The following is a 20,992-nucleotide window of genomic DNA, read 5'->3' as shown; positions in this document are numbered from 1 at the left end:
CCCCCCCCCCCCCCCGCCAATGCCAGAATCCTTCCCTCACTCCTGGGACCTCGTGCTATTGATTATCCTTTCTTTCTAACATGCAGTCAGCCTTTCTCCAACGAGATCCTTCTCTTGCTTTCTCACACACGGGAACATTTGGTTAAAAGCAGGCACAGAAGAAGTACCTGTTCTCCCCCCCCCCTCAGACTTCAAAGGGTCACCTGGCTCACGAGTCCCCTCCTCATTTTCCACATGTTCCATTCAGTCTGACTTCCCATCCTGTCTCCCCATCATACCAACTCTCAGCTGCCTACGATTCTGGTGTCCCTGTGCCTGCCTCCTCAGCAGCCCTGAGCACTGTCCCCTCCCTGCTCCACACACCCTTCCCCCACACTTGGTCCTGCCCCTCCCTGGCCACCCATGTTGCACGTCCTCAGGGTCTGACTCCCATCTCACCCACACCCTCGCCATGCAGATCCCCCCACACTGCCCCAAGGCACGCCTCTCTCCCAAACATCAGACCCACACGGCAGCTGCTGCTTTTTCTTTTCCTCTTGGACGTCTCAAAGGCCCCTGAAATTCAACGTTGTTGGAATCAGATTTCAGATGCCGAGCTCTGACCCTTTCCAGCCTTCCCTGTCTCTGAGATTGGCACTACCACTGCTGCCATCTGGCTCCATGTCACACTCTCAGAACCATCCTGCAGCCTTGCTGCCCATGCTCCCCCCCGTCAGGTTGTCACCGGCCTTGTCCCTTTGCCGTGTCTGCACCCCACCCCGCCCTCATGGATACCGGTGAGCTGCAGCCATGCTTTTCAAGCTTGACATGGAAGGGACAGATGTTTTCCTTTAACTGTTCAATCTTTGGCAGACTGAAACTTCTGTAAAATTCAATCTAAATTAATAATATGAAAAACGTGTACCAAGTACAAGCCCACTTTTTGTTATTATTGAATTTGACATCAAATACCCTGTTAAGTTGCTATAGAGGTTTCTGTTTCTCACCCTTTCTCGTTGAGGACACATCATAAGCCACCAACGGGATGTTGTCCACAGTCTCCCCAGAAGTGGCACTGGCCAGGCCTGGGACGCTCATGGGAGTGTGTTGGGCTCGGGGCTGCTCAGTCTCGGGGCAGCTACTTAACTCTGGGATAACTGCCCACCTCCCTTGTGGGATCACAGAACCAGCCGCAGACAGGCGCAGGAACAAGGCTGGGCTCCAGAACTGTGTGCAGACATGTAGCTGGGTGGATTCAGTCTGCGGGCCACACACAAACCACCAGTGCCAATCCTGGACGACTGCTTGCCTGACAGCTGCTCAGCCCCTGCGATTCATGCCTCCTCATGGGGAGGGGGGCTGATGTTTCTACAGTGTGAGCAGGACACGTTTCCCATGCTTTTGGAAGTCTGCAGGGGCTGGCCTGGCTTTCCCTGCCTTTTGTCCACACCTGCAGTGCCCACCCCTACCTGCCCCTTGTCCTCACTGCATGCCCGTGGCCCACTACACCAGGCCTTTGCCCACCGGAGCTCCCCTCCTGCCCTCTTCACTGGGGTCTCTTACTCATCCTCAGCTGGAGTCATTCCCTGGGAAGACCACCCTGAGCACTCTGTTCAGGTCTACTGACACCAGCATGTGTGACATAGGCAGTTGGGAAAAGAGCAATAATTAATTGCCCCTGCATACAGGATCTGCTTAGATATATACATTGAATTGGTTCAGTCTCGGCAGAATAACTATCCCTCTCACTTTTTCATGTTTGCAGTTCAAGAATATACATAGCCACACTTAGGATGATTTTCCAGATGTCAAAACCCCTATTTTGGCTCACGCCCCCAGGAATTCCCCTCGAGGCGCCTACAGGGCTGCTGTCAGGAGAAGCGGGAATCGGTCCCCACTCACAGGCCCCTCTGCAGCAGGACCCATGTTCTCTGGGTCCTCATCCCAACTTAGGATTTTCCTGGCAGGTGCAGAGTGCCAACAGGAGCAGTGCATGGCTGGGTTAGTACCTAAGAGAGGTGGGCAGCGTGCTCCAGTGTCTGTTAAACAGGACCGTGTGGTTCCCTTGCCCAGAGCCCTTCTGTGGCTCCCCAGCCCCTCAGAAAGAGTCTGAATCTCTCGTGACCTGAGGCCTTCCTTGCTGACATCCCCATTCTTATCCTCACACCTGCCCTCTCACTGCCGTGTGCTGGGCACCTGATTGATTGCCATCCCTCGTGCACACGGAGTCTTCTGAGGCATCTACGGATTTGCTCATGCAGCTCCCCCTCGGCCTGGAGGGTCCTGCCCCTTCTTGACCCCACTGTTCCTCCTTCACGTCTGGGCTCTGGTAGCTTTCCATTCCGTGGGCTTAAGTCTGGCCACCAGGTGATGTGCTCCCGTAGCTTCCTGTTCAGAAAGCATTGTGAGTGCACACAAAACTATTTCACTCATCTTTGAAAATGGAAGTTGTTTCATATCTGCCTTCCTTGCTAGATCGTGAGATGAGTGCACGCATGGATGTGTGTTCATCCCAGAGCCTGGCGTGGTCTGCTTGTTTGTTGGCCACACATGTGAATGGGCGCGTCTGCGGCGTGCAAAGGGCCTTGATGCCCGGTGTGCTGAGGGGGTAGCGAGGGGGCAGCGAGCTCCCTCTCCTCTACTTCTCGCCTCCTAGAGCGCTGCAACGTCCTCTCAGAGGTATTGCCTCTGCACTTCCCCAGGGGCCCTCCTGTCTGTTGCATCAGGGCAAAGGATAAACAGAGCAAGTCCCGCAAGTCTGTTTTCATGGTGGTGAAACAGGACTATGTCAGGCATGCAACACCGCTGACTTTATGGTCAAACGTAGCTCTTACAGATACAAAGAAATACATCTGGCACAGAGCAGAAAATTAAATTATTGATTTTAAATTTATGAAAATTGCAAAATAAAGTTACTTGGCTGAAAAAGGGAAGCAGTCTGGGGTGGGGGAGCTTTCCAACAAGAGCTGGTGGAATGAGCACTGGGTGTTATATACAACCGACGAGTCCCTGACCTCCACCTCTGAAACAAGCAGTATATGACATGTTCATTAATTGAATTTAAATAAAATAAATTTTAAAAAAGAATTCTCCCCTGTGTTCTATCAGTTTTTAAATTTTGGTGTTTTTAGGATTTGCTTGTCTCAAGCTGCATCTCATGCTTGGCGCCCTTCTTGCCTGATAACACACACAGTGTTGACAGGTGGCCGTCCTCTCGGTACCAGCAGGTGTGTGGCCTTGCCGCCATCATCCCCGGGGGTGGCTGGCGCTGCATGTGGGAGTGGCTGTGCTTTTGGTGACGCGCCCCGCTGTGTCTTACAGAGCTGCAAAAACTGGAGGGCAGCAGTTGACCTGTGCGGGCGCCTTCTCACCGCCCATGGCCAAGGCTACGGCAAGAGCGGGCTGCCCACCAGCCACACGGCAGACTCGTTGCAGGTACAGCCCCTTTGGTTGGTCATAATGTGGGGACACGGAAGGGATGTGACCTTTCATGCCACTGAGAACAATGTGAGAGCAAAAAATCGGTTTTCCTTAGCCCAAATTTAATGTCAACAAAAGTTTGTTCTAGTCTTCCTTCCTGATGCCCGCTCTGCCTCTGCACCCAGAGGCTCCTCTGGCCCCTCTCACCCCTCGGAGCTGACTGCTCACCCACATCACACTGTCGTCTCTGTGCTTCCCCTCTGCCCCCTCCAATGGCGATTCCGTACCCTTCAGTGCCTGCCATCCACACCCAGCCCTGCCCTCCCTGCCCTCCCTCCTCTCCCTCCTCCTCTTCCCTCCTTTTCCTCCCTTCACACTCAGTGCCCGAACCCTCTGGATTCCATTCTCCTGCTCAACAAGGATTGGTGGATTAAGCCGAATCAGACAAAATCATTTACATCATTTTTATTAAGCTCAAGAGTAATTTTTATAAACGTGTAATTAGGCAAATTTGCTAAGAAACAGAGTGTAGGCTTTGTTTTAATATACTGGAAGTCAAGCTCTGTACCAAATTAATAGGGAGTAGGAATTTCTGAACTTGACATACATAGGTAATCTATTGTTTCCATTGTATTTTGTGTTTTAGCTTTGGTTTGTGAGGCTGGCACTGCTGGTGAAGCTGGGAGCCCTTTGGAAATCTAGACCAGCCTGATCTCTATTACGAGTACTACCCTCACGTATACCCTGGCCGAAGGGGTAAGGCAGTGCTGGTCATAGTTATGCCTTTGCATGTATTTTGCTTCGCTTTTCTTCACACAGTGTCAGCATCCTCGATTTTCCTAATGTATCCAGTCTGGAAGAATCAAGTGAGTAGCCTAGCAGTGAGCCCTGACTTACAGAACCACCTCTCTCTGATTTCCAAACACGCTTCCCCGGACGTCCCCACCGCCAGCCGTTCACTCTCTGACAGCCCTGTCTCAGGCGCCTGCTGGGGGACAGCGGTGAGGCTTGGTGTTAGACCTGGGGGGTGGTGTTTATCCAGACTTTTTGTGCTGCTGTGTAAACAATAATCTTATATCATGACCTCTACTGCAGATACAGAGAAACAAAACAAAACATTCTTGCAGCAGTACTTCATGCCATTGTCTACTGGTCTCTGTCCCGATTTAATTTACTTAAAAATCCGGTTGCAGTCCCCCAGCGGGTCCCAGCCATCATCTGGAAGACGCTGGGCTGCAGCACAGGGTAGCCGTCAGAGAGCAAGGCAGTAAGGATTGGGGAAGGGGGCGCAGAGGAAGGAGAGCCTTCCGGGGCACAAGCAGCCTTGCGGTGGAGCGAATGTTTCTCGGTGGAGAACCTTCTAGGTCTGTGGAAACCCGTCGCATGGTCCTGTTGAGCGTCAGACGGCTTCGGGAGCACTTCTTCCGAGAGGTTCCAGAAGGCCGGGGCTCCGCCATCTGGCCGTCCGCTCCGTCGCATGGAGCCTGGGCAAGTGATTCGGCGTCTCTGTGTCCCGGCATCCTTACCAGGACAGCAGGGCTGATTGTTTCTCAGGGGTCGTGAAGATCAAGCGAGGTCACGCATGCAGGTTGCTGGGAACAGGGGCTGACACTTAGTGATGACAGTGTTGGCTCTTTGTCGTATTCTGTTCTCAGTTTGTCAGGAACACGCTGTGGGTTAGTGCCATCCTCTGTAAGCGGCTGGTCAGCTTTGTGGGATGTAACCGTGGAATGACAAAGGATGGTTCTGGTTGTCAGGAAGCAGAGTCTGAGGCAGGGAGGAGATGGAGTAATGGCACCAGAGTACAGAGGCCTGATGATGATGGTCACCGAACGGTCAGGAACTTACCTTAGCGTCTCACTTGGCTAACATGAGTAGCAGATAAATACATGACCTGAGAACACTAGAAGCAAAACACATTCCTCAGCTTCTTTTTGTGTTGTTTTTCCTTAAAATGCAGATCCCATTTCTGTGGAGGGGACACAGGGAGGGAGCAGCCTTTCTCCTTTATCGCAGTTACCCTCCACATGGGGCTGACAGGAGCCAGACCGCGTGACCGGGTCTGCCCAGACCTGAAGGAGGTTTCTAGCACAGGGTGTGTTCGTACCTTTTGGCCTCACTAGTGTTATTAGTCCTGTTTTTTCCTTCTGACTTAGAAAAGTTACTCCTAAAAAAAGAGAAATGAATGGAAAAGGTGGGTTTTAGTACCTAAAGCTGGGCGGAAATCAGAGCGGTTGGCTCGATGGAGTGGAAGTGAAGCAGCTGGGCTGAGTGGACTCAGAGTCAGGGACGACGACAGCAGGCCCCACTCCCGAACTTGGACAACTTCTTCCCAGCCTGTGGCCTGTCGGGTCCAGGGCGGGGACGGACGGAAGCCGGGAGCCGCCAGGAGCGGTGTTGGGAAGGACAGCCCAGCTACCCAGTGTTGACCCAGGTGGAAGAAGTGGGTCAGGCTGCCCAGGCCCGCTCCCCGTCCGTGCTGCCACCACAGCAGGCCCAGCCAGGACACTGAGCACGTCTCCTCCTGAGCTCCAGCTCCAGGAAGCCTCGGGGTGGGGGTCTCTGGCTGTGGGTGAGCTCCACATCTTCCTGTGCACTGGAAATTCAGAGCACGGTCTTCGGAGGGTGCAGCCTTCTCCTGGTCGCTCGGGGGTTACTTCTGTAGCTTGCAAACGAACCATTTCCTTTCTCGTCTGCACATTCCAGCCATTGAGCTCCCTCCGTTCCCTGGAAGGTGAAGAGCAGACTTGCACCCCAGAAGGAGGTGAGTCTCTGTAGCCACTTCTGATAGCTCTGATGGAAAGGTGCCCAAAGAGGGGTTAAGGGCAGCGCCCAAGGGGGACGTTTGGGCACATTTCTGCTCGATAAATTATGCCTGGTGGCTTTGGTAATCAAGACAGGACAGAATAGGGGACACCTGGGTGGCTCAGTCAGTGAAGCATCTGCCTTCGGCTCAGGTCATGGTCCCAGGGTCCTGGGATCGAGCCCCACATTGGGCTCCTTGCTCAGTGGGCAGCCTGCCTCTCCCTCTGCCTGCTGCTCCCCGTTTGTGCTCTTGCTCGCTCTCCCATGCTCTCTCTCTGGCAAATGATAAATAAAATCTTTAAAAAAAAAAAAAAGGACAGGATATTCTCATACTTCTTATGAAGAACAGCTGTGTTTCCCTTCAGCACGAAAGAGATGTTTCTTGCCACCCCACCTGACTGCAGCCGGAGCTCGGCCAGCAGCCCCGCCCCTGTGGCACGGTCATGCTGCCGGCCAGGAGGTGGCTGTGGGGGTTGGCAGCTGGGGTCCATAGGTGTCTTGTCTGCAGCTGACAAAACTCAACCTTGGGTCCACAGGCCCATCTCTCAGTAGCTCCGAACTCCTGGGTTCCCTAAAGGACACCACTTCACACACGCTCCGATTTCTGTTCCTGCTGAGGTCCGTGCGAATTGTAGACTCAAAATGACTGTGTATCCATCCGCTGCTTCTGGATGTACCACGGGCCTCTAAGTGCTACTCCCAGCCCTCTCCTGTGTGCACATGGCCCCAGCCAGCAGGCCCTGTTTGGAAATGCTTCCTGTGTCCTGGAGTCCTGGAGACTCTGCCGCTTTTCACCCGGCTTTCAGGAGTGTGCCTGGGTGGAGGTGGTACCGAGCTTCCTGTGAAATGAGGCATGAGATTTCAGGGTCAGGTGTGGCACTGCTTGTCATCCCTACCTCAGTTTTGAGGACATATATTCCCAAAGATACACAGACAAGAAAGCACGCCTCTGAATTCCGCCTGAAATTGCACTGGGATACGGATAGAGAGAAGATAGTAGCCATGCATCATTAAGCACCTAATTTAAATTATGAAATAGACATAAATCATACATACAGTTTAGCTACAGTGTGTTAACATTCATCCACAGTGATACGCTGAATGTTTACTAATTTTTCTTCTCATTTTGTGATGTAACAAGCATAAATGTAAGATTTTGATTCATTCATTTTAGCTTGTAGTATGTAAGCAAAGCAAGTCATTAAGATGTGCTTTAAAGAGGAGACTATAACAATATAAACAAATAAATAACTTTTATGAATGAGCTTTAATATATTTTATTTAAATATCCGGCATAATTTTTATCCATTCAGAATATTCATAGCAAAACATGTAATGAGTCATGAGTAAAAACCATGAAGTGCTGTGTTTTGTTTTTTAAATTTTCATCCAAGAAAGGAAGAGTATTGTGGTCTGATACATGTCTAGCAATTTCATAGTTGATTTCTGCCTGTCTCAAGGGTGGAGTCTGTGTGTTTCCAGAACCTCAGCACTGTCTTTTAATCGGTTTGAATTCTCCCTCTTGCTCAAAAGGAAAAAGAGCGTTGAGTGCCCCCGACTCGACCCTGTCTGGGGGTCTCTGTCCTCTGCTCCTCCACTGCCCTTACTGCTTCCCCCCTTCGGAGGCTGTCCGTCAGTCGCTGTCCCTCAGGGCCCCAGATGCTGGGTTAGGAGCTGCTTGCATCAGGCCCTTGCTTACACTTCGACAGTGCCGTGAGACACGGTTGTTTGAGCTCAGATTCCATATTTAGCAGCAAAGCGGTGGGTCGTGAGCACATTTGACACCTTAGGGTCACACTTGGCCACCGAGCTCTCCCTGTCCTCGTCACTGGGTGCGGGAAACTCCAAAGATCAGTGCTGGTGGTGAGGGTAGAAGATGTCAAAACAAGAAGGAAAACTGAGCTCTATGGTGACACCATGCGGCCTCTGTCTGGGGCAGAGAAAAAGAAAGATAAGCGTATCATAAGGTTCTTTCTCGTAGCGCTCTGATTTTGAGACAGTAGTCCGCTACCTGTGAATTTAACTCTGTTCAGTAGGGTCCTCTCTAACTACTGGGGGGTGCCATTGTTGCCTCACAGGAACCGAACGTCCCTCGGGCACAGGGATTGGTTTGTGTGGGTGGGCATGTTTGGTTTTCCTGTGTTACTCGCTTCCTGTTCACCCCTGGTCTCATGTACTCTGTCCCTGGGAAACCCAGTCTGGGGATGCCCCCTGCTTGAGTCCTCTCTACTCTTCACTTGACCCCAGTTGAATATTTCTTTTAATTGAACATCTCTTAAACACAAGAAAGAATTGTATTAAATACTCAAATAATTAATAAATATTAACATTTTTTTCCACATTTACTTAAGCCATTTTTGTAATAAACTCAAGTACGCATTACGGACGTGGCCTTCCAAGTGCCCCAGCTCCACCCCCTCCCAGAGGAGTCACTCCCACGTGTGTGTCGTGTGTGCTCACGGGTCATGTTTTCACACTCCGCTGCATGCACACGTGCGCATACACAGACGGAAGTATCTGGTGCGTGCATTCTTGCATTTCTCGAAGGTGCACATTAGAAGTGCCTCTTCCTGGCTGCATAGTGTTTGTGTTTTCGATTTTATTTTATTTTTTAAGATTTCATTTATTTGACAGAGAGAGCATGAGCAGGGGGAGCAGCAGGCAGAGGGAGGGGGAGCAGACTCCCCGCGGAGCAGGGAGCCCGACATGGGGCTCGATCCCAGGACCCTGAGATCATGACCTGAGCCGCACGCAGACGCTTCACCGACAGAGCCCCCCAGGCGCCCCTGTATTTTCAGTTGTATAAGAAATAGTCAGTTGGCTTTCCAGAGCAGCTACAGTAATTCACACTCCCAATTCCTTAAAGTTGTTGTTTCGGGGCGCCTGGGTGGCTCAGTCGTTAAGCGTCTGCCTTCGGCTCAGGCATGATCCCAGGGTCCTGGGATCGAGCCCCGCATCGGGCTCCTCCGCTGGGAGCCTGCTTCTTCCTCTCCCACTCCCCCTGCTTGTGTTCCCTCTCTCGCTGGCTGGCTCTCTCTCTGTCAAATAAATAAATAAAATCTTTTAAAAAAAATAAAGTTGTTTCCCCACCTGTTAATCATTATTGCTCTGACTTCTGTCTGGTGGGTCTGAAATTCTAACCTCACGTTTTAACTTCATGCTTCTGAATGAAATGCCTTTTGTACGTGGAAGCAGCTGTGGGCGTCTCCTCTCCAGGGCTCTCTCCCAGGATCTTCGCCTGTGTTCCTATCGGGTTATCTTTTGTTACTGATCTGTTGCAGCTCTTCACATATTTTGAGCATTTAATCATTTGTGTTTTATGAATCTTGCAAATATCTTCTGCTGTTCTGGGATTATTATTTCTAACCCTAGAAAGATATTGTAATTACGACATACCAACGTAACCTTTTTGTGTGCAGCGTCTCACATACGTGGAGTGTCCTCCCCTTGCTTCCACGTGTTGTTATGTCAGAAGTAGTAAGTGCAGACTGATCGTGCTGTTGTCGTGGGACCTGGGCCGGCAGGCTGGAACAGCTGACACCTGCCGTGCAGCTTTCTGGAATATTCTCTCTGAGCTCCTGTGCACCGTTGCTGTGACCACCGTGTGGGCGTGGAAGTAGCTGTACGAGGAGGATTAGTAGAAGAGGGCATGTATAGCATCTCATGTGCCCTGCGCCTGGAGCTTCGGAGGGCCGAGCCGGCCATGCAGAGCTCCCCGGGCTCTGTGTCAGATGCTGTCACAGACCATTCCTCCTGTGTGCCCCGAATGTACCCTGAACCCCTGGCTCCCTGCCACCTTAGCTTTCTGTAATGGGAACAAGACGGGACGCACAGTTGGCTTCGTGAGCGTTCCCCCGCGGGCCCCGGCCACCTGATCTCGGACCCTGTAGACAGACACCCCCTGACCTCCCTGCACACCCCAGGAGCAGTCAGCCCCCTCTGGAAGCCCACTGCCACCCACCTTTTGGGGTGGAGGTAACAAGAAGAAATGGCAAGGGGGTTGCCGGCACCAGCCTTTGGTCAAGATGAAGAATTTTTTTGTTTTTGTTTGTCTTTAGTGTTGACAACTGTACAGTGACTGTCGGCTTTAGCAAGCCGTCCAACACTGCACAGTTTTCCTCTCAAGTCGTTCTTCGTACGCCTGTAATCGCCTCCTCTCTTTAATTTTCTTTTGTTTAAATTATATTTATTTTGTCATTGTTAACTCTAGAACAAATTGCTTTTCTCTCTGAAGGGTTTGTATTCATGAGACTTGTAGACGGGGAGTTGTATCTGCGGATAATATAACTGGGTCGTTCATTGTGTCTTTTCATTAACGTCTTGCTTTAGTGTGGCACGTCTGTTACCATTGATGAATCAGTATAAATACATGATTATCCACAACTGTTGATGGTTTATGTTTGGGCTCATGCTTTGTGTCACACATACTCATTGTGCTTTTATCTTCACGAACAGTGAAATGTGCATTCCTGACATGGGAGGGATAGCCATTCATTCAGACTCGGCCTCTTGTGGGACAGTGAGATTTTCCACAATCCCAGCACCACCTTTTTCATCCGCTGTTTGGAATTCTCTTGTTCGAAAGAAAGAGCCACGATGAAAGTGGGCGGGTAAAACTTACACAGCGGTTTGGGTGTCAAAGTACTTCTCAACATGAAAGAGTTCACTTGAGTTTCTCTGCGTCTGGAGGAAAACTTTGGAGCCAAAGGTGGGAAATCAAGTCTATTTGGATGCTCCTCAGCGTGGTGTTTAAGAAATGCCACCTCTAATGCTGAGTTCAGGTCTGTGTGCTGAGTGGAAGTTCTTAGAGTTCCTGATAATGATACCGCATGAAATCGTATTTCAGGAATAACCCTACGGATCACCAAGTCAAACTGAAACTGATGGGGCACATACTGAGCTGGACGCTAAACCTCTGTCCCCTTCCTTCGTCTGCCCGCTCCTCCCGAAGGAAAGGTGCACGGTCACTGTTTTCTTGTCCTTTTCTGCCCTCCCTCCGGAATCGTGAGATTCACATTTTTGGTTCCCAATCTCAATTTGGAAACTTTTTTCCAACACATAACCATACACGATAGCTCAGAATTAATTAAGCCCATTTCAAATGCCTTATTATGTTTTCTGTGACAAAATTAATTCACCTCTCAGAGTTCATATCTTCTGCTTAGGTTAAATTTTCAGTTTATGCCAGAGCTCTTGAACATTTATCATTTGAAGCATATTTTCCTCATCCTGAGCAAGCTGGTGGTTAATTTTACTGCTTTTCACTTGCTCACTGTTTTAACGAACTTTGGCATTTCTAGTGTTTCCTAGAAGAAATCCTATAGACATGGAAGTGTACCATTTGGGGTCCCACTGCTGTCGTTAGGACACCCGGTCGGAGGCCTCTCCCGAACCTGTCTTCCACAAGAACGGCTGCAGTCACCGACGTGGAGCACGCGCAGCCCTCCCGGACTCCCGTGGAGTCATGTGGTCCATGCCTCTTGCACTAGAACAGCACTGCATTTCCCGTTTAGGTAATAAATCACCTAGGATATTTTAGGATGTGCTCCATATGGTTGTAGGGTTTTTTAATTTAAAATGCAGCATTGGGACACCCAGGTGGCTCAGTTGGTGAAGCGTCTGCCTTCGGCTCAGGTCGTGATCTCAGGGTCCCGGGATCGAGCCCTGCGTCGGGCTCTCTGTTCAGTGGGGAGTCTTCTCGCCCCCCTGCCCCTCCCCCTCCTTGTGTGCTCACGAGCTGGCTCTCTCAAGTAAATAATCTTTTATTAAATGCAGTATTGAAGTTGCAGGCAGTTTTGTTGAGGATTGTTTTTATGGCAAAGGTGAGGAGCATGTGTTCTTCATCAGACATAGCCATCCAGTGACCTGTGTCCCGATAACCGAGCAATGAGAGGAGAGACGCCAGCGAGGCGGCTCCTCCTCAGGCTGCTGGAGAATCAAGAACAACGTGAGACCCGCAGAGCAGAGGGAGATGTCGAGGAAACACGTGCCAAAGCAGTAATCCCCACACGGGGCCCTGCATGACGTGGAAGTGAGACAGAAATGCCGGGCAAAGGTCCTCTGACCTTTGCTGTGAATGCGGGGCAGAGGGCCCGTGCAGTCCCGGTAGGCGCTCTCTGCTGGGTGTCCGCAAGCTGGGCCTCACAGCAGGGTGGCCATGTCCCAGGACCCTGCCCTGTCCCGAGAGGGCACCTTCCGCCCAGCACACAGGCAGATGAGCAGTGGGAGGTCCAGACCGTCTGCGCCATGCAGCAGAGTCGTGCTGCTGAAGGAGAGGGCACACTCCTCCACAGAGAAGCTGGAGTTTCTTCGCTCGTCTGTCTCTGTTTTCTCTGCCCAGCACGGAGGCCTGCTTCATTTCTGATTCCTCTCTGCCTCTGTGCTGGCAGTGTGGGCTCGCTGCACGGCTGGGGACCGTAGGAAATGAGTTTTGTAGGAGTATTTCCATTTAATGTTTTCTAAATGATTAATGAGAATGGTTATACCAACCTAGAGTTAGGCAGGTTGTGACTAGACGTGGGAATCTTCCAGAAAAACAGATCCACTGGGAATGATTTGTCCTTACAGACTTTGACTAGCCCTGTATTTCAGGCGCGCTCTCCCTACAGGAGAGAGGCCTCAGGCTAGTGTGAAAGCTCGCTCAGCACTGCTCGGCCTTGAGCGTTTCATGGAGTCCCAGCGTCAGACACAGGAGGCTGGTCTGGCCAGACTAAGAGAATCAGGTAAAGTTGCTTTTATCTGCTTTTCCTTAAAACAAACAAAACTAAGTCTGTAGCATTGTTAGAGAAGACCCGAGTCCCGTCAAAGCAGTTGTCTGCACTTTGTTGAAGACCGGGAGTGGTTTCCCTGGGGACAGTGGTCGTCCCCCCCCTCAGCTTGTGTGTCCAGACCTGGCCTTGCACTGGGCCCCTGAACCTGCTAAGTGAACGTTTGTCACCGCAGTGTTTCTCCAGCTGTGGCTTTTTCCGGTTTTGTCTCTATGAACAGTACGTTTTTTTTCTAGAAAGAGGCAATTTTTTTTCTTCTTGAATTGTTCCATTTTTCTCTTTCTCTGGAGGCTGCGAGGTGTGTGCTTTCCTCTTGATTTTTAAAGCTATGCAAGAGCTTTTCAGTGGTATCCAAAGAGACGAGGAAGAAGGCTTTTTCACTTCTCCAGGCCTAGCTTCCAGATCTCTCTAAGAAAGTCCTAGGTAGAGACTGCGTGCTTAGTAAGGAAGCCACACACGGGTCTTCTTCACCCACTCGCTTTCTCTTCTGAGCTGTCGAGTTGAGTCCAAACTCCCAGATTCACATCACAGGGAGCCATGTTGAGTGTCACCTGCGGCCACGCTGCCCGGGGCTCTCTGCTGGCAGTGTGGTGCCACGTGCTGCGAGGGGCTCGGGATTGGCAGGTGCAGACGAGCAGGGACACGGAGGTCCTCGGACTGTGCCCAGAGGGAGGCTGATGCGAGGGAGAGGTACCATCAGCACAAGGGGACGCAGTGTGTTCCCTGCCACAGAAACGCATCCTGTCTGCACGGGAGCAGCAGTGGACAGAGGAGTAGACGGCCTAGTGACAGCAAGGGATCCGGGAGTTCCGTGTCGTTGTTCCCTCTCACTGTCACATCAGGGCGAGGGGGCACCATTAGTAGTTCTAAAATAACATGCTTCATTTTTTTAACGTAAAAGAACTTTGCTTCACTAGTATTAGTTCTGTGATTTTATCCGTGTCCTCACGTTCAAGGAAGACATGGGTGAATTTTATCTTTTCCCCTCTTGAAAAGCCACTGTAGGAGCTGCTGTACCCACTCAAAACAAGGGAGCCATGAAACCGCACGTGGAGGGCAGGAGGAGTGGGGACCGCGGGTCACCTCTGCTCGGGCCGGGTCACCTGTGTTCGGGCCGGCTCTGCGCGTGGGGCAGATGCCGGGACGTGCCCGGCAGGGCTCACGCGCACTCACGGTTTCTGCACTCTCCCGTCCCCTCACCCCGGTTCATCTCTGAACACCTGTATTTGTTCTAGAAAGAGCAGGCGATAGCAAGGGAACAACATGTGACTAAGGAGGGAGGCTTCCGTCGTGCGATGTATGATGGGTATTGTAACACTGACTGCTAGCTCTAATTCGACCCTAACGAACGAGGCTGTGCATGTTGAGGCACGTTTAGACAAATATAAACTGTGGCTTGACAGCCTAGGGGTCAAGTGTAAGCCTACACTTTAAACTCACCTCAGGGAAGTAATGGTTCATATGAGGGCTTTTCCAGCTTTCCTATGCACTCAGGCCCCCTGGGGCCTTGGCAGAGGCGGGTTCTGGCGCAGCAGGTCCCAGTGGGGCCCCAGTCTGCAGCTGGGGGAAGGACCACTCTGAGAACCAGGGTTCTATGTAGTTCCCCATATTCCATAGGGTTCCTGTTAGCTTTGAGCCCACCTTGTGTGTCTGATTGCTTTCCGCAATCTGTTGATATCTTCCTCTACCTGCCTGCGTATCTTTATGCAATTAAAATAATTTTAATTTACTTTCATCTCTTTCAGCTAAAAGTATTTCATTTGAATCTGTGAACTTTGCAGCTACTTACACCATACAGAAAAATTACATTTTTGTAACATTCATCAAACTACAGACTACTTTTCTGTGGTTTAACTATGAACAGACCGCATGTTTTCACCAGTGGCACCCCACAAGTTCATGTGCAAAGTCGTTGGTACTTAGCAGTTTCCATAGAATTCAGTCTGTACCTAGTTAGGCCCTTAGGTCAGCCCACAAAAGCCTATTGAATGTATCTGGAATAGAGTACTAATATTACTGTTTCAACTATAACTGGCTACCATATTTAGTATTTCTAAGAAAAAATATTTTTTTATTCCAATTTGAGATCCCCAAAACAGTCTGTTTTTTTTTTTTTTTCCTTAAGGAATGGATCTAGTCTTGTCTTTTTTCATGTGGCCTTCTGCATACCCCAACAGTGCTTATTGAAAATTACATTTTCCTTTTCAATAATTCGGGGATACTGTTTTTCTTGTACACTAAATTCTGAGTGCAGTTGAGCTTCTCTTTTTAAATTAATATTTATTGTTAGGATTCTTTCAGGTTTACAGAAAAGTGGAACAGATAGTACAGAGAGTTCCGTATACTCCCTTTTCTGCATAGTTTTTATTAATATCTTGTATTGTTAACATCTTGCATTTGTGTGGGACATTTGGTACAATAGGTTGGTACATTGTTATTAAAATCCGTCCTTTGGAACTCACTCCTGCTGTTGTACATTCTTTGAGTCTGGACAGACAGATAATGGCGTGTATCTACCGCTGTCGTATCCCTCAGAATTCACTGCCTTTAACATCCTCAGTCTTCGGTCTGCTTGTCCTTCCCTCCCCGCCAGCCCCAGGAAACCACCGATCTTTTTACTGGCTTCATAGATTTGCCTCTTGCAGATTGTTTTATTGCCAGAATCACGTAATCTGCAGCCTTTTCAGGCTGCTGCTTCTACGTAGCCATGTGCATTTAGGATTCCTCCAGGTCTTTTCATGGTTTGGTAGCACACTTCTTTTTAGTACTGAAAAATACTCAGTTGTCTGGATGTACCACAATTTATTCATTCATCTATCAAAAGACATCTTGGCTGCTTCTGGTTTTTGGCAATGACGAATAAAGTTGCTGTCAACATTCTTGTGCCGGGTTTTGCGTGGACATAGATTTCGAAGTTACTTGGGTAAATACCTAGGAGCAGTACTGTTGGATTATATGGTAAGCCTGTATTTAGTTTTGTAAGTAACTGCGAGGCTGTCTTCCAGAACAGTTACACCATTTTGCATTCTCACCAGCGATGAATGGGAGTTCCTGTTGCTCCACATCTTCGCCAGCATTTGGTGCTGTCAACTTTCTGGATTTTAACCGTTCTAATGGGTCTCTAGCAGTATTATTGCATTGTTGTTTTAATTTGCAGTTTGCAGCTCCCTGATGACATATGTATGATGGGGAGCATTTTTCATGCTTTTTTATCATCTGGATACCTTTGTCGAGGTACCTGTTCAGATCTCTTGTCCATTTATTGAGTTGTTTTCTTGTTGATTTTTAAGAGTTCTTTGTATGTTTTAGACACAAATCCCTTCTCAGGTGTGTGTTTTGCTGGTATTTCCTCCCAGGCTTTGGCTTGTCTTCTTGTTCTCTTGACATTGTCTTTGACGGGGCAGTTTTTAATTTTAATGAGTCCAGTTTTTTTCTTTTATGGGTCATGTTTTTGGTTTTGTGTCTAAAAAGTTATCACCAAACCCAGTTCACTTAGATTTTCTCTTGTGTTCTGTTCTAGACTTTTCATGGTTTTGTGTTTCATATTTAGGTCTGTTACCTATATTGACTTAAGTTTTGTGAAGGATGGAAGGTCTATGTTGAGATTGATTTCCTTTCCCCCCACATAGCGGTCTAGTAGTCCCAGCATCGTTTGCTGAAGGGACTGCTCTTTCTCCATTGACTTCCCTTTACTTCTCTGTCAAAGATCAGTTGACTGTGTTCATGAGGCCTATTTCTGGGCTTTCTGGTCTGTTCCATGGATGTACTTGTTCTGTTCTTTTGCTAGTGTCAGCCTTTGTTACAACAGCTTTATAGGAAGTCGTAGAGTTGGGTGGTGTCTGTTCTCCCACTTCGCTCATCTCTGCAGTGTTGCGTTAGATATTTGCGATCTTTTGCTGCTCCACGGAAACCTGGGAGTCAGTATGTCCGCGTCCACGGAACAGCATGGGGGTTTTGACTGCGATTGCCTTGGATCTGCAGATCAGGTTGTGCGAATGGACACCTTGGCAATGTGGAATCTTCCTGTCTGTTCACATGGAGCATCTTTCCATTTATTCACATCTTTTTTGCTTTCTTTCACCAGAGCCTTACGGTTTTCCTCAAAGATCTTGTACGTATTTTGCCAGATTTATATCTTACTATTTCATTAATGTTGCTGTTAATATAAATGATATTGTGGTTTTTGTGTTTTTATTTTAAGAAGTATTTCTTCACTCTTTTTTTTTTAAAGATTTTATTTATTTGTGAGAGAAAGAGAGAATGCACGAGAAGGGGGGAGGAGCAGAGAGAGAGGGAGAAGCAGGCTCCCCGCCGAGCAGGGAGCCCAGTGTGGGGCTGGATTCCAGGACCCTGAGATCATGACCTGAGCCAAAGGCGGATGCTTAACTGACTGAGCCACCCAGGCGCCCCAAAGGTGTTCTGTTTTTAATTTCAAATTTCAGTTGTTCCTTGCTGGTGTAAGTCAAACCAATTGACTTCCAGATTAACCTCGTCTCCTGTTTCTTTAGTTGCTTATTTCTTGAGGAAGATTTTTTTTGTGTTTTTGTTTTTTGTCAGTTCTTTGGGATTTTCTGCATAGATGATTTTATCATCTGCAAAGACAGTTTTATTTCTTCCTTTCTAATCTAAATACCTTTTTCCTTTTTTTTTTTTTTTTTTTTGGTCTTACTGCACTAATGCGGACTTCTAGTATGATGTGTAGTAGGAGCAGTAAAAAGAGGACATCTTTGCCTTATTCAAGGTCTTGGGGGAAATCATCTAGTTTCTCATCATTAAGGCTGTTGTCAGCTGTAGGTTTCTGTAGATGTTCCTTATCAAGTGGAGGACGTTCTCTGTTCCTTTGCTGAGAGCTTTTATCATGAGTGGGTGTTATAGTTTGTCAGATGTGTTTTCTGCATCTGTTGGTACACCGTGTGACTCACGTAGCTTCTTTGATGTGATGGGTTATACTGCTTTTTGAGTACTGGACCAGCCTTTCATACCTGGACTAAACCCCGCTTGGTCATGGTGTATAATTCTTTTTATATACCTTTGGGTTTGATTTGCTAATTTTTTGTTGGATTTGCTAATTTTTGTTGGATACCTTTGGGTTTGATTTGCTAATTTTTTGTTGGATTCAGTTTAGTTGGATTTGATTTGCTGATTTTGTTGAGGATGTTTGTATCTGCATTCCTGAGCCATACTGGTCTATAGTTTTCTTTTCCTGTAACGTCTTTGTCTAGTTTTGGTTTTAGGGTACTGCTAGCCTCTTAGAATAAAATAGGAAGTATCTGCTCTGCATCTGTTTCCTGGAAGAGAGTGTAGAGAATTGGTATCATTTCTTCCTTAAATGTTTGGTAAAGTTTACCAGTGAAACCATCTAGGCATGGGGCTTTCCATTTTGAAAGGTGATTATTTCTTGATTTAATTTTTAGTATCTTACTGGCCTATTCAGATTCTCTCTTCCTCTTTGTGTGATTTTTACTAAATTGTGTCTTTCAAGAAATTGGTCCATTTCTTCTAGGTTCAAAATTTGTGGACATAGAGTTCTTCATAGTATTCCTTTATTATCCTTTTAATGTCCATGTAATCAGTAGTGATGACCCCTCTTTTATTTCTAATGTTAATAATTCATGTCTTCCCTTTTATTTCTTTGTTAGCCTGGCTAGATGTTTATCAGTTTTACTAATTTTGTCAAAAGACCAACTTTGAGTTTTGTTGGTGTTCTCTGTTGATTTCCTGTTTTCAATGTCATTGATTTCTGCTTTAATTTTTATTTCTTTTCTTTTTCTTCTATATTGTCTTTCTCTAGTATTCTAAGGCGGAAGCTTAGATGATTGATTTTAAGATTTTCTTTCTCTTCAAATATGTTCATATAATGCTGTAAAATTCCCTCTTAGCACTGCTTTTAGAACATCTCACAGGGGCGCCTGAGTGGCACAGCGGTTAAGCAGCTGCCTTCGGCTCAGGGCGTGATCCCGGCGTTATGGGATCGAGCCCCACGTCAGGCTCCTCCGCTATGAGCCTGCTTCTTCCTCTCCCACTCCCCCTGCTTGTGTTCCCTCTCTCGCTGGCTGTCTCTATATCTGTCAAATAAGTAAATAAAATCTTTAAAAAAAAAAAAAAAAAAGAACATCTCACAAATTTTGGTAAGTTGTACTTTCATTCTCCTTTAGTTCCAGATGATTTTGCATGTCTTTTTAAATGCAGAAACTCCCTCTGGTACACAGGCATTTGCGAGTGTAAGCAGCAAGTAGCTCCCCACCACCTCGTCACACACTCAGCTCTTTCACAGATCGGGTTTGGGAACGTGAGGTACAAGGTTTGTTTCTGTGCTTATCTTACAGAACTTACGGAGTTCTAGAGACATTCTCTGTCTGCAGGTGAATTCTGACCCACACGGGAATGATTATCGCCTGTTGTTTACTTGATATGAAGGGGTGGAGATGACACAGCTGACACCTGGCCTGCCGAGGCCACGGTCCCATAGCTAGTGATGCTCACGGTCGAGACACCTCTCTCCAGGGAGCAGAAACAACTCCTTTCAATTCAAACATTTAAAATTCAATAATTGTCACCTTTCTTTTCTCTGGACTTACAGTCACCATAGAACATACTTTTTGTGGCGTTCCTTATTTGTGACTTCCCTGTAGAGCTTTCTTCTGTCTTTAATACTGAGCATCCTGCCATTTCAAGGTAAGAAGCAGCTCCGTTGAGAAGCCATCTTGGTGTGGCGCGTGACAACTCTCCCTGATGATTAGTGGTCAGGCGGCAGGCAGACTGAGGCACAGAGAGGCCGAGTCGCGTGCAGGTGTCACATAGCTTTCTAACCATCTTCCAGACTATATTCTGGATCCAGACATTGACGCCTCCAGTCTGTATCGAAGAGCCCTCTTCTGACTTCAGGATCGCCCTGTGTTGTCATGTTCATACCCATTATCTCAGGTGTGACCAGCGCAGGCTGTTTGATAATTTTGATGGTTTTTATGTACTTTGTGTATATGCGATATGTCAAATTCCAAATCCTATGAGAAGAGACATGACGTCAATAAAAACGTTCCCTTATTCTGAGAGACGATGCAGCCACATCCAAACACGGTATATAAGTTCATTTCAGGTGCAGCCCTTCTTCAGAGAGCTGCCCTCATTCCCCTCAGCACACGGATGGAGTGTTCCCTGGGGGGCGGAGTTTTCAAGTCTAGCTCCCTTGCCTCCTGTTAGGGCACCTCTGAGAGAGAGCCTTGGTGCCAGAGCCATGCACACGTGTGCACACACACATGTGCACACGCACTTGCACACCACCGAATCAGGCTAAGCTCCAGCCTCAGAACCTGGGCCTGAGACACACCTTCGCTCACTTTCCTTCCCTGGTCCTGCAACCCCGACATCCTTACGTGCTTGCAGAGCCTCCTTTCAGGGTCTCCTTCTAGGGACCCCAACGTAAGCAACCTCCTACTTCCGCTTGTCATACCAAAAAAATATTTCAAACATCCATGAGTGTTTTGTGGTTTCTTTTATTGGAGGAAGAAGCAGTCCCTAGTTAAAGCACAGCTATGGAAACATTAGTGACATCCACCTTTCTCCTTTGATAATTGTCTAGAACATATGTATATACGGCTTTACCGAGAAAACCAACATACATTTTATAATTGACACCATTGCATACTTTACCAAGAAATGAAGGGATTCTGTCATCCTGTCTGCTGGGACGTTGGCGGTTCCCTCCGTCAGGTGTGTGAAGTCGGAAAGCGTGCTGAGTGATAGCACACTAACTCAACTCTGACTTTGGTTCTAGGCTCCATGGTCCCCTTTTCGATGCGGATCTTACACGCGGAGCTTCAGCAATACCTGGGGAATCCGCAGGAGTCCCTGGACAGACTGCACAAGGTGAAGGCCATCTGCAGCAAGGTAATGACGGCTCCACGGTGACCCGCTCTGCCCGTCTCCCCTCCTGACGGAGAGTCTGCCCTCAGAGGGAGCGCACCACAGTGCTCCCTACCCAACCCACCCCAGCAACCGCCATCACCACTTCCCCCAGAAAG

General features: G+C 48.3%; 1 protein-coding gene and 1 long non-coding RNA gene across 2 annotated transcripts in view; both read left to right on the top strand.

Moving 5' to 3' along the window:
- TRAPPC12 (trafficking protein particle complex subunit 12) overlaps positions 1–20,992 on the top strand; it is an 80,794-nt gene that overhangs the window by 28,981 nt on the left and 30,821 nt on the right. The window contains 4 exon segments of the mRNA XM_040622860.1: positions 3,301–3,414; positions 4,046–4,083; positions 4,085–4,155; positions 20,746–20,858. Of these exon segments, the coding sequence (XP_040478794.1) occupies positions 3,301–3,414; positions 4,046–4,083; positions 4,085–4,155; positions 20,746–20,858 (336 nt within the window).
- Positions 4,896–7,468, top strand: LOC121100961. Its single transcript, XR_005832743.1, has 2 exons — positions 4,896–6,163; positions 6,741–7,468. It is a non-coding gene; the product is annotated as an uncharacterized LOC121100961 (long non-coding RNA).

This window comes from Ursus maritimus, unplaced genomic scaffold (assembly GCF_017311325.1).
Source record: "Ursus maritimus isolate PB19 unplaced genomic scaffold, ASM1731132v1 scaffold_6, whole genome shotgun sequence".
Classification (NCBI taxonomy): Eukaryota; Metazoa; Chordata; class Mammalia; order Carnivora; family Ursidae; genus Ursus; species Ursus maritimus.
This window is presented reverse-complemented; position numbering and strand designations above follow the sequence as displayed.